The sequence below is a fragment of the Lepus europaeus genome, chromosome 19 (assembly GCF_033115175.1).
Source record: "Lepus europaeus isolate LE1 chromosome 19, mLepTim1.pri, whole genome shotgun sequence".
NCBI classification, from domain to species: Eukaryota; Metazoa; Chordata; class Mammalia; order Lagomorpha; family Leporidae; genus Lepus; species Lepus europaeus.
This window is the reverse complement of record NC_084845.1, coordinates 15422043-15434486: the sequence shown is the minus strand read 5'-3', so window position 1 is coordinate 15434486 and position 12444 is coordinate 15422043. Positions and strand designations below refer to the sequence as shown.

The following is a 12444-nucleotide window of genomic DNA, read 5'->3' as shown; positions in this document are numbered from 1 at the left end:
CCCTTCCTGTGCGTGCCCGCCTCGGTTCTCGTCTTCCTTCCGACTACTTGTCCTTCCCTCCCTCTAGGTCCGCAGCCTTCTCTCTCCTTCCCCAGAGTCCCCAGCCTTCCCAGAGCCCTCCTCCTGGCCACTACTCCTTATACTGTGCTTGGGAGACGGTGACAGGGCTGGGCAGCCCGGGGTCCCTCCCCTGGTGACTCAGGCCAGCCACCGATAGGATAATGAGCTGTAATTGTGAGTCTTCCACTCTGTGTCGAAACAGAGAGGGAGCCCGTGCATCAGGGAGGGAGGGAGACTGGGATGTGCAACCCCAGGAATTTGGGGCGCAGGGTGGGGATGGGGCATCTGAGGAGACAAGTTGTTGGTGTCTTCTAGAGGTGTGGGGGCGCTCAGGAGACAGGAGTCACGGGAACCCCCAGGGGCGGGTCGATAGGGCTGCCCAGGGTCCCAGGTGCCCGCTGGGCACGGGGCGACTGCCCTGTCTCAGCCTTTCCTAGTTTTAGTCTGCCTTCAGCCCTCTCCCCTCCCATACTGCCACCTACAGGTGACCGCCCTGCTCTTCAGCACCTGCCAGTCCATGGAGAGGGAGCCTGGGCTCTGAGCTTCTGGGGCAAGCCCTCCGTGAGGACCCCAGGCGCCAAGCAAAGAAGCGGCCCCCGCCCCGAGATTGGCACAGGTAGCAGCATCCAGGCTGCTCTGGTGGGGAGGGTGGGTGGGGGCGGGGGAGCTGGGCGAGCCAGCCGCCCCGGGGAAACAAGTGGGAGGCAAAGGCCAAGGGAGGGAGCAGCTGACCCAGGCTTCCATCCTGTTTACCAGGCCCTGGAGGGGGACTGTGCCCTGCGTGAGCTCATGGCCCCTAACGAGGGGTGGGACTGCAGCCGCTCCCCACCCCTCAGTCTCTCCCAGGGCCAGGGCAGCCCCAGCGAGAAAGGAGGGATGGACACGAGGCCGAGAGTCATCCATGGCCGCCGTGGCCCTCTCCCCAAGTGCCCGCGCAGGACACAGGCCTCTCCCTGCTCTACAAGTGTGGCTGTTTCTGATGGCCAGGGCCTGGCCCCGCCCACTTGGCACGGTCCTGTATCACTGGGATTCATCGCCCAGCTGGGAGGGGCAGTTTCCGTCTGTCTTTCTCAACGTCTCGGTCAGTCTCTGCCTTGCTCTCCACCCTGACACCCGCACCCCAGCTTTGTAACATCCAAGCCTTCCTACCCGTAAACACCAGCCCCACTGTGCTCCTCAGCCCTGTTTCTCCATCGCTGACTCCTTAATGAGGGTGATGGCAGAAAATGGGAATAGCAATAATGGTAGCTCCCGCGAATCCGAGGCTGTGTGCCCGGCGCCGGACTCAACACTGCAGGGACTGGCTAGGCCTGTGGCTACCCCGTTTAGAGACAGAGACATGGGGCTCGAGAGGCCGGCGTGAGCACGCAAAGGAGCCCAGAGCCAGGCCCGGCCTGCGACCCTCTGCGGCCCTGGCCCCCACGCCTTTCAGCCTCCTGGGCCTCCTCCTGCTTGTCAGACACCCCTGCTGGTTCTCTGGGCAGATCTGAGTTTGGTTTTTTTCTGGGACTGTGTGTGAAGAGAGGGGGGTGCAGGAGTGAGTCTGGGGCTCCCAGGATTGGTGATAGAGACCCCAGCCCGAGCTTGCTTCCACAGGGCAGGGTCATGGGCAGGAGGAGGGGCCCTGGCGGAGCACTCCCTGACTCAAGGCTCCTTCCCCAGCTCGACCTCACCTCCAGTGTCCCATCTCTGTCACTAATATTTCTCTTCAGACCAGCTCGCTTACTTCCTGTATCATGCGTGTAAGTGGAAAGCCAGGATCACTTGCCCACAGATAAACCAGAAAAACACGCGAGAAGCAAACAGTGGTATTCCACTATAGCTGGCTGCAGCTCACATAGCCTGTCTGTTGAAAAGGAAGAGGGCTGGTGTTTGGCACAGGGCCCACATGCCACGTGAAGTGCCTGGGTTTGAGTCCCAGCTCTGCTCCCAATTCCTCATTAACTTCCTGCTGATGCACACCCTGGGAGGTAGTAAGAGATGCTCAAGTATTTGGGTCCCTGCCACCCACCTGGGAGGTCCAGATGGAGTTCTGGCGCCTGGCTTCCGTGTGGCCCCGCCACAGATATCGCAGGCATGTGGGAAATGGACTAACAGGTGGAAGCGCTCCCACTCACTCACCTGCTCTCTCCTTCAAATAAAGTAAAATTTAAAAAAAGTTGGTTTTTTTTTTATGAAAAAAGAAGATGAGCGAGTGTAGGGGTCAAGTGTTTGGGTACACCGGCACAGACATGGAATCTCTTTAAGTTAATCTGAAAGCTTAGAAGAAAAAGAGCAAGTTTCTCATACGCATTATCCAAGGCCGAGTTCCGTTTCCCTGGCCGCCAGCCGTCCCACATTCTGCCCCCGGGGCTGTATTCCTCAGACGCCTCCTGTGAGCGGGATAGAACGTTAGATGCTCTTACACCACCTCATTTAATTCTCGCTGTAACCTTGGGAGGTCCGTATCATCCCCACTTCCCAGATGGGGTGACCCTGGTGGGTCTGACACCAAACAACTCTTTCTCTAATGTCACCTGCCTCCCTTGCTCCCACACCTGGTCTTGCCGGCACCTCAGGCACGCCCACATCACGTCCAAAGCCCTCTGGTTTCAGCTTTTCTCCCTAAGCACTACTTTGCTCCCCCATCAGCGTTCCGCTGTGCTGTGTCTGTTCTCCGCACTGGGACAGAGCGTGGAATAGGGCCACACTGTCTCCTGGGGCCCTCACACTAGGAGAGTGGAGCATGTGGGAAGGAAAACACAAGAGGGAGAGAAGGCACAGGAAGTATTTCGTGTGGGGTGGTCAGAGTGAGGCCAGGACTTCCCTGTAGTCAGCTGGAGCAGATCTGTCTGCCCAGAGGCACATTGGGAATCCTGAGTATTGGGCCAAAAAGACCCCCAGAACCAAGGAGTCTGCCTGTGCCATCAAGACTGGACACTAGTAATTAAGAGTTAATCACAAGACATCAAGCAGTGGGGCCAGCACTGTGGCATAGTGGGTGACACCAGCAGCCCATGTGAGCCTACATTCTACCCAGCTGCTCCACTCCCACCCAGCTCCCTGCTAGTGCGCCTGGGGAAGCAGCAGAGGATGGTCCAAGTCCCTGGGCCTCTGCCACTCCTGTGGGAGACCCCGGTGGAGCTCAGGGCTCCTGGCTTCAGCCTGGCCCAGCCTAGGCTGTTGCAGATATTGGGAGTGAACCAACGGATGGAAGAGCTCTTTCCATCTCTTTCTCTGCAACTCTGCCTTTCAAATACATAATTTTAAAAAAAAAAAAAAAAGATCGAGAATTGTGTGGCATCTTCTGTCTTCACCCGGTCACCTTCTGCTTAGTTCTTCAGAAACCGCGAGCTTCCTGCAGGTGCTGAGTGGGTCTTCGCAGGTCGCAGCCCGGCCAGGCAGGGGTGGGAGTGAGTTCCGCCCCTGGGGAAGTCCCTGGGTCCTGGGGTTCAGGCCTGCGGCACTGCAGGCTGCTCAGGACACTCTCCAAACCACAGGGCTCTCCCTCACCGGGACACGCACCCTCTTCCTCCGCTGTCTTAGCCAGCACGTCCATCTCGGCCCGGCTGGCACACGCCTTTAGCTTTCCCCACACAGTGCTGTGCAGCCTTCCTCCCGGCTGTGTGAACCCGCTTCCTTTGTTAACGTCTACACAGTCTACTCCCAGCTGTGTGAAACTCACTTCCTTTCCTTAGTGTCTACACAATCTAGTCATTTCCCCTTTTCTCCCTGCGTCTCTACTTTCCGTGAATGTCCGCTGACAGCCTTGATCTTCAGCACTCCAACTGATTACAGACCAGGGACTCTCCATTTTTGATGGTACTGAATTCTATTTTTTAAGTCAAAGGGAGAAACGTGTGGAAGGCAGAAAGCCCAACGCACAGCGAGGACTTACCCCGGTTACTACAAGGGCTCTGCACTCTCTGCTCCATCTGAGCCCAAGACCACACTGGCTGGAGAGGTGGGAGCAGTGGCATCGTGGCACAGCAGGTTAAGCCACTGCTTGCGGCACTTGCATCTCATAGGAGAGTGCTGGTTCGAGTCCCAGCTGCTCCACTTCCTCAGCTGGAACCAGCCCTGGCCATTGCCTTCATTTGGGAAGTGAACCAGGGGATGGAAGATCTCTCTCTCTCTCTCTCCATCTCTCTGCCTTTCAAATAAATAAAATAAAAATATTTGGCAATCTTTATTTTTATTTTTTTTTCTTTTTTTAATTTATTTTTCCCAGAAGCCTTTTATTTAAAGAATACAAACTTCATGCATTTCATAAATACAATTTTAGGAAATAAATCTTTTAAAAAAAAAACTTCATCCTAGAAGAGGGAAAATTTTTTAGGAAAAAGTTGCAGACCCGTCTCTTAGCAACTGGAGTTTGTGCCCTATAAATCGTACCCACTTTGGATGACTGCTGCTTTTCTCACTGGCTCAGTGAGAGTAATTACTAAAGTACGGGGAGCCGATGGGAAACCCAGCCACTCTGCTGATTGGTCGGTCTTTGCACAGCAGGATTGATACAGTAGAGTTCTTCCTCTTGATTCTGATTATAATTCTTTATTATGTCTCTTTTATTGCAACTTAAGTAGTCAGCAACGTAGAAGCTAAATACCGTCTTAGACATTAGGCTGCCTGATTCCTGAACCAGTGTAGGTCATATAGCTCGCTCATGACAGTACACAGTGTACACTACAGTACGTAGCTCTTACTGCGTGGAGTACCTGACACGTGCTGTGCGTAGAAATCAAGCAGGTATGCAAAGTTCAGACCAAATTGGCTCCTTGCTAGGATTTTTAAGACAGACTTTCATGGTATGATTTGTTCAGCAAATTCCGTGTTTCCTGTGCTGAGCAATGGAGGGGATAGAGAGTGTGTGTGCCTGTGTGTGGCCTTGGGCTCACCACCTACCTAGGGAGAGAAGACAGCAGCGAGACATTCCTGGCGCAGCTGGGCACGGGTACATTTGGATTGCTTTCCTGGCAGTTGTTTCATTCACACACGTGCGCACACACACATACGCACACACGCACACACACATGCGTCCTAACACTTCTTAAGAGGACATGTTAGAGAGGGACACCTCCCACCTCCTCATCTCCCCAGCGCTCTTGAATTGGAGCCGTGCCCACGGCCACTTGCTACTGGGTGGCCTGGAGCCATTTGCTCCTTCCAGGAGCTTCATCCCCCCTCCCCTGTGCCCGGGATGTCCCGTCCCTGCCCCCTGGAGGGCTGAGAGACTGGCATGAATCCTGTCTGTAAGTGCTCAGCCCAGACCCAGTAAAAGATGGCTGTGAGAGCCCCTCCCAAACTCCTCTCCCTGGTCCCCACCACTGGCCCTTCCCTGCCACTGCTGCCCGGCCCCGCCCCTCCTGAGCCCACACCTCTGCAGAGGCCCTGCCTACGTGGGCCCACCGTGCGCCAGGGGCCTCCCCACTGCTGCTTCATGCCTGGCCTCCACCTCGCGCTGGGATCCTCGCAGTCCCAGGGGGGAAAGTGGATACTAAGCATATATTATTTATAATGCAGTTCCGAATTGTCACGAGCAGTGTGAAGAAGGGCAAGGGTGGGGGGTTGTCAGGTGGGTGATGTCTGGGGACAGGGGGCAGACAGGACACAGTCCTAGCGGAGTGGACAGCAGAGGCGGCCTCCCGCCAGCACAGGGCTGTGCCTCGTGTACCCTCCAAAGCCAGCTGGAAGCGCTGCTTTTCTAGAAGCATCCCAGGAGGGACCCTCAGTGCACAGAGCGCGGACCCCAGACCCCTTTGGTATTTTCAGGATCCTTATATGCATACAGTGAAGTCCGTGAAAGCGACTATTGTGGGAAAGAATGATGTCCTTCATTGTTGCCTTTGCGAAACAAGGGCTGCTCCAGCAGACTAGGCCCTGCCCGGACGAATGGGCAGCAAACAGGTGCCTCCAGCTTACTGTGAAATGCACCGAAGATGTCCCACTACGTGGCTGGAGGCGTGGGCATGTGAGCATAGGAATTCAGTCGGATGTGCCTGGCGGAGTCTCCGTGATGGGCGCGCATCACTCGCTCTCGGGTTCTTTCGGCTTTCCAGGATGTTTGAAATGCTTTCAAAATAAAATGTCGCAGGGGACGGAAGGTGCCCGTGCACTCAAATGATGATGTCGTACGGCATAAGGGAAAAGGCAGTGAACGCGAGGCGTCGGCGTCGGTGTCGGCGTCGGTGGCCTCTCCTCTCCCTACTGCTATCACAAGTCCTCCTCGTGCCCTGCCCCGGACTTGCTGTTCCTGTCCGTTTAGGGCCTTAGTCCCCGGAAGACTGAACTCCCCAGGGCGGGAGCTGCCTTAACTTTGGCCCTGAGATGGATGCCATCTGGGAGCTGGAAGGAGTGACTGCGGGGGGCACTCAGCGGTCCTTGGGCAGGGAGGGAGGCCCCCTGGGGTACCTCAATAGATGAGAAAGCCCCGGGAGGGCTGTGGAGGCACTGCCAGCTGGGAGAGGTCACGCGATGGAGAGAGGTGCAGACCTGCTGTGTTCTCCTTGGGCTGGCCCCGCTAGCCTCAGCCTCCTCAGCCCTGCCTTGGGGGTGCTGAGGGGCTGCGGAAGGCCTAAGTGCAGGTGTGATGGGTGCCGCCATTAGTGCCCTGCGGCAGGCGCACTAGGCCTGCGCTCTCCATGCTCCTCCCTCCTCTGCAGTATCTTCTTTCGGGGGCCCCCTCCCCTCCCCTCACCCCCAGGAGGTCTCCCCGGTGGGCATCTCCCTCCTCTCTCCCTGTTCACTGATTCCCCTCCTGCCCATGCCAGACAGGGAAATCCGTCTGTAACCTTGGCCGCGGTCCCTACCCTGGGCAAGCCTCCACGTGCTCCCGGGTGAAGTGGGAGCGATAACAGTGCCCCTGCCCTAATGGACGGCTGGGCGGATGCCGTGATGTCATGCCTGGGAAGCCCTGAGCCGGGAGCCTGGCAGGTCTGCGTTGCACAATAAACACAAGTGGCTATTGTTATTCTTCTGTGCCGCACCCTGGGTGAGGATGACACCTCAGCGGGCTCCACCCCGGCTCCTGCCACTCCCTCCCGGTGCTCTGTCCCCACCGGCAGCCTGCAGGGTGCTCTTCCGAGGGCCAAGCACCAACTTTGCAGGCAGCCAGGGTCTGGCTTGTCCCAGTCAGCTGCCCTCCGAGAGCCGATGGACCCGAAACCTCCCACGCAGCCCAGCCGGTGCATCAGACCCCCAGCTCCCTCCGCAGAGCGACTACAAGAGCAGAGACAGCCAGCGGGCGAGCACAGTGGACCGGACAGCAGAGTACAGGGCACCATATTTATTCACAAGTCTCACAGTGGCCCCTTTAAGGGGCTCCAGAAATCCCCCCCAGCCCACCCCCCGCAACCCTCAGCTCCTTCAGGTCACTCCAGCGTCTGCTGAGCAAGATCAGGGCATCAGTTCAGGGCATGATGTTGGCGACGCTCTGGAAGAGAGGAGGAGTGAACGTGGGGTGCGCAGTCGCGAGGGGGTGGGGGCCCGCACCCCGTCCCTTGCTTGAGAAGTGAGGAGACTGGCTCTTCTGGGGAGCATCTTAAGGAAGGTGGCATTGGGTTTAGGAAGAACAGGGAGCCAGCTCTCCCAGGCAGAGCTCGGGGTCTCTGCAGCAACCAGGAAGCCTCATCTGTTTGGCTTCAGAAGACCCCTGTGCCACCCCCATACCTCCTAGCCCCAGGTGCCAGCTACAGGGCTGTTGAGTGAAGGGCCAGGACTCGGCTTTGACTTTGGGATCCACAGGAGGGAAAGACAGAGCCACAGGTGCCCCGTCCCCAGCACACTGACACGAGGCGGCAGGGCCAGAGATAGACACAGTAGGGTGGTTGGGGGGAGGTCAGAGATGACAAGGACAGACGCTGGGCACGTTGAGGGCATGGTTTCGGCAGCTGCTCCCCTGTGGCTCCCAGGTGCGCAGGGTCCCTGGAGGTCATGTCTGCCAGCTGTGTTGGCCTCTGCGGGCCTGGGAGGCACCCTGATGTGGACAGCAAGGCATAGAGGGCAAAGAGCAGGTGGCCAGGGAGAAGAGCAGAGCTGGGAAAACAGGTTGGAAGGTGTGCGCAGCTGTGGGTCTGCCGGCAGGGAAGCTGCCTGGAAACAGGCCGGGGCGGGGGCGGGGGCTGCCACTCACCCTCCACAGAGCGGGAAAGTTGATGAAGGGCTTGTTGACCGAGGCCTGGAATTTCAAGGACAAGGAGGTCAGTCCCCAGCATCCGTCCCACCGCCATCCTCAGGGACCCCCAAGTGACCTTCAGCCTCACCCCCCTGACTTACTCCAGATGCTACTGAAGTGGTTGCGGCCCCTCCGTGCTGGCCGGTAGACCCGCCTTGACCACCCTGTGGACAGAAGCCCAGAGAGTCATCGCCACCGCTCAGCCCTTGTGCCCCAGCAGCCTGTTCCCCTCAGGGGCCATAGGACCTGGCGTGGGAGGCACGGGCTTAGCCCCCTGCCCCTTCACGGTCTAGAAAGAAAACCCCTGGCCGTGGCGCCAGGGTGGTCCTGTGGGAGACAGGGAGAGACGCCAGGAAGGATGCCTGCCTTCCGTGGTAGTGAGGGGAATGCACGAGAAGGAGCCTGCCTGGACAGCGAACCCAGGAGCCGCACGAATGCTGGGACCGAGGTCCAGCTTCCGCCCTGACCTCACACTCTAGCCCTAGCCCTGGCCAAGCTGACCTCTGTCCTGGGCACTGCCAGCCCTCGGGCTGCAATCCCCAAACCTGCCCCCTCTCCCCGCCTCTGCCCAGTGACTCCTGCTCTGGGCTCCAAGGCCCTCTCCAGTAGGGGGCGCTCTCCCCACAGCCCCTTCCTCCCTTCCCGCCCCTCACTGGCTCCCTGCCTTGTCGCAGATGTGGCTCTGGGCTTGCAGGCCTGGGCCAGCCCTCAAGATCTTGCTGACCCCAATGCCTGCCACGTAGAGACTGGGGACTGGACGCAGGAGAGTCAGCCTTCCATTACCCAGGCCCCTCCTCGGTGCCTGTTCTGCTGTGAGTGGCACTGCTTGCCTGGCCTCTGATGTTGGTTCCTGCAGGAGGCCACCCCGATCAGGCAGTGTAGAGGAAGAGAAAGAACCCTGAGCTGCAGTTTGCCAGCGCTGAGCACTGCCCACATGACCTTGACTAATCTCCTTAACCTCTCTGAGCCCCGCTGGCCTTATCTGAGAATCAGGGAGTCAGCATCCTCACCCCGACTACCTCCCAGGGCTGCTATGAGGATGACACAGAGTAGGGCTTATCTCCAGAGCTGTCCTCCACGCGCTCTGACTTGGGGTTGCCCCACACCCCTCCTGTTTGCACTGCTGCAGATCTGAGGTCACTCACTACTTCCTGCTTCCCAGGAGGCTTCGAGCCCCTCGCCTTAGACCCCCTTAACCAGGACAGCCCCTCAGGGCGAGGCTGGGTCCCCGCCACAATCTGACACAGGGCTTGGCAAATACAATGGCTTCATCCACCTGGCCAGCTCCTTTGGAGAAGGGAGACCCGGCAGGAGAGCTGCCCAACCTCTTCCACCAAACCAAGGCTCTCTGGGCTCCCCAATGTCCCAAGGGTTTCACCTCTCCCTCCCCAGCCCCTTCGTCCCGGTTCCCCGCCCCTGTTCACCTACATTCAGCAGCTGGTTGGCCTCCTTGCCGGCTTGGTTGACCCCATTATGAACATCCTGCTGCCACCTGTCCATTTCCTTCCCGGCCTGGCCAGCAGCGTGGTGGACACCTTGGCCAAGTTTCTCCGCCTCCTTCCCGGCCTGGCCAGCAGCATGGTGGACCCCTTGGCCAAGTTTCTCTGCCTCCTTCCCGGCCTGGTTGACCCCATCGTGGACCCCATGGACCACTTTGTCTGCTTCCTTTCCGGCCTGTTCAACGGCATGGTGAACTCCCTGGCCAAACTGCTCCACCTCCTTCCCAGCCTGCTGAACTCCATGATGCACCCCTTGGGCCACTTTATCTGCCTCCCTCCCAGCCTGCCCTGCACCATCGTATACCCCCTGGCCGAACCACTCTGCTTCCTTCCAGGCCTCATTAACCCCATGGTGAACCCCCTGGCCAAGCTGCTCCACCCCCCTCCCAGTATGGTTGACCCCAGAGTGGACACCTTGAAGAGCTTTGTCGACCTCTCTCCCAGGTTGCCCTGCAGCGTAATGAACATCACGGCCAAACTGCTCTGCCTCTGTCCCTGCCTGGCTAACTCCATGATAGACCCCTTGGACCACTCCATCTCCATGCTTCCCAGCCTGCCCAAAGGCATGGTGAGCCCCCTGGCCTAACTTCTCTGCCTCCTTCCCAGGCTGCCCCAAAAGATGATGGCCTCCCTGGCCTAACTTCTCTGCCTCCTTCCCAGGCTGCCCCAAAAGATGATGGCCTCCCTGGCCTAACTTCTCTGCCTCCTTCCCAGCCTGCCCAAAGGCATGGTGAGCCCCCTGGCCTAACTTCTCTGCCTCCTTCCCAGGCTGCCCCAAAAGATGATGGCCTCCCTGGCCTAACTTCTCTGCCTCCTTCCCAGGCTGCCCCAAAAGATGATGGCCTCCCTGGCCTAACTTCTCTGCCTCCTTCCCAGGCTGCCCCAAAAGATGATGGCCTCCCTGGCCTAACTTCTCTGCCTCCTTCCCAGCCTGCCCAAAGGCGTGGTGAGCCCCCTGGCCTAACTTCTCTGCCTCCTTCCCAGGCTGCCCCAAAAGATGATGGCCTCCCTGGCCTAACTTCTCTGCCTCCTTCCCAGCCTGCCCAAAGGCGTGGTGAGCCCCCTGGCCTAACTTCTCTGCTTCCTTCCCAGCCTGCCCAAAGGCATGGTGAGCCCCCTGGCCTAACTTCTCTGCCTCCTTCCCAGGCTGCCCCAAAAGATGATGGCCTCCCTGGCCTAACTTCTCTGCCTCCTTCCCAGCCTGCCCAAAGGCGTGGTGAGCCCCCTGGCCTAACTTCTCTGCCTCCTTCCCAGGCTGCCCCAAAAGATGATGGCCTCCCTGGCCTAACTTCTCTGCCTCCTTCCCAGCCTGCCCAAAGGCGTGGTGAGCCCCCTGGCCTAACTTCTCTGCTTCCTTCCCAGCCTGCCCAAAGGCATGGTGAGCCCCCTGGCCTAACTTCTCTGCCTCCTTCCCAGGCTGCCCCAAAAGATGATGGCCTCCCTGGCCTAACTTCTCTGCCTCCTTCCCAGCCTGTCCAAAGGCATGGTGAGCCCCCTGGCCTAACTTCTCTGCCTCCTTCCCAGCCTGCCCAAAGGCATGGTGAGCCCCCTGGCCTAATTTCTCTGCCTCCTTCCCAGGCTGCCCCAAAAGATGATGGCCTCCCTGGCCTAACTTCTCTGCCTCCTTCCCAGCCTGCCCAAAGGCGTGGTGAGCCCCCTGGCCTAACTTCTCTGCCTCCTTCCCAGCCTGCCCAAAGGCATGGTGAGCCCCCTGGCCAAACCTCCCAGCCTCGTCCCCAGCCTGCCCCACAGCATGGTGGGCCCCCTGGCCAAATCTCCCTGCTTCACTTCCCGCCTGGTTGACCCCATGATGGACCCCATGATGGATCACTTTGTCTGCCTCCTTCCCAACCTGTCCAGCAGCGTTGTTGGCCCCGTGAGCAAACTTCTCAGCCTCCTTCCCAGCTTGTCCGACGCCATTGTTGATCCCATGGGCTACCTTGTCCAAGCCGCTGTTGAGGCCCTTGTCCACCTCCTTGACGGCCTGGCTCCCCATGCTGCTAAGTCCATTGAAAACTTTCTCCACTTCCCTTCCAGCTTGCGTGATTCCATTGTTGATGCCTTCCAGGGCCTTGCCCACCTCTCTCTCTGCATTGCTCAGCCCTCGGTTGATCCCTTCAATGACCTTCTCGATGGGGTCATCGCTGGCCGCCCATCCGGGCAAGGCCCCCAGGAGCAGGAGGAGGGAGCAGGAGCCAAGCACAGGGGCGAGACGCATTTTGCTGGGACGGTGGGGAGGATTCAGAGAGCGGCCAGGGAGGGCAGGCAGCTATGTATGCTCTCCCGCCCTCGGCTCCACCCCTCGTGACTCAAGTCACTCCTGGGAGGCAGGCTCAGTCCCGGTCCCAGGCAAGGAGGTGTTTCCCAGGGAGATTTGGGATTGAGCAAGGAAGACGTGCAGGGTGAGTCAGGCCTGGAGAGGAGCCCTGCTCGCTCGCTCCACCCCAGCAGACAGGTCTGCCCTCCCAGCCACGTCCTGTCATTCCTGCCACCCTCCAGGCCCCCTTCAGCCACCCTCTCAATATGGGACCAGGGGACCCCTCAGCTCCGCATCCAGCCAGCCTGGCAGTGAGGGTCCGGGCAGGGGGAGGGGCAGATCTGTGGACCACCTACTACAGGCCACGCCCCTGCTCCCCAGATCCAGCACGCTCCTTGCCTTGCTCTTGTCTTGCTGGTCCCCCCTCATTCCTCACCCCACTCAAATGCCACCTTCTCCAAAACTCCTCCCCCCTC

At 59.0% G+C, this 12444-nt stretch overlaps 1 protein-coding gene across 4 annotated transcripts; it reads right to left on the bottom strand.

The window, feature by feature from the left end:
* Positions 1–7384: 7384 nt before the first annotated feature.
* SBSN (suprabasin) lies at positions 7385–11966 on the bottom strand. 4 transcript variants are annotated; one of them, XM_062176933.1, is made up of 5 exons: positions 11564–11966; positions 9641–9886; positions 8314–8376; positions 8171–8215; positions 7385–7471 (listed from the first exon to the last, which is right to left on the bottom strand). In XM_062176933.1, exons 1-5 carry the CDS (start codon positions 11927–11929, stop codon positions 7448–7450), a joined length of 744 nt encoding a protein of 247 aa, XP_062032917.1. In that variant the 5' UTR covers positions 11930–11966; the 3' UTR covers positions 7385–7447. The 4 variants fall into 4 exon arrangements, with proteins under 4 accessions (XP_062032917.1, XP_062032918.1, XP_062032919.1 ...); XM_062176934.1 differs by having other exon boundaries at positions 11651–11966; XM_062176935.1 differs by lacking the exon at positions 9641–9886.
* Positions 11967–12444: the final 478 nt, after the last annotated feature.

What these genes read in the sequence shown, in the direction of transcription:
- SBSN (XM_062176933.1), bottom strand. Translation starts at nt 11,929, where the DNA reads ATGCGTCTCGCCCCTGTGCTTGGCTCCTGCTCCCTCCTCCTGCTCCTG. An exon ending in CCAACAACGCTGCTGGACAG is followed by an intron (nt 9,887 to 11,563) that starts GTTGGGAAGGAG and finishes GCCGTTGAACAG; the next exon opens with GCCGGAAAGGAAGCAGACAA. An exon ending in CCACTTCAGTAGCATCTGGA is followed by an intron (nt 8,216 to 8,313) that starts GTAAGTCAGGGG and finishes TTGAAATTCCAG; the next exon opens with GCCTCGGTCAACAAGCCCTT.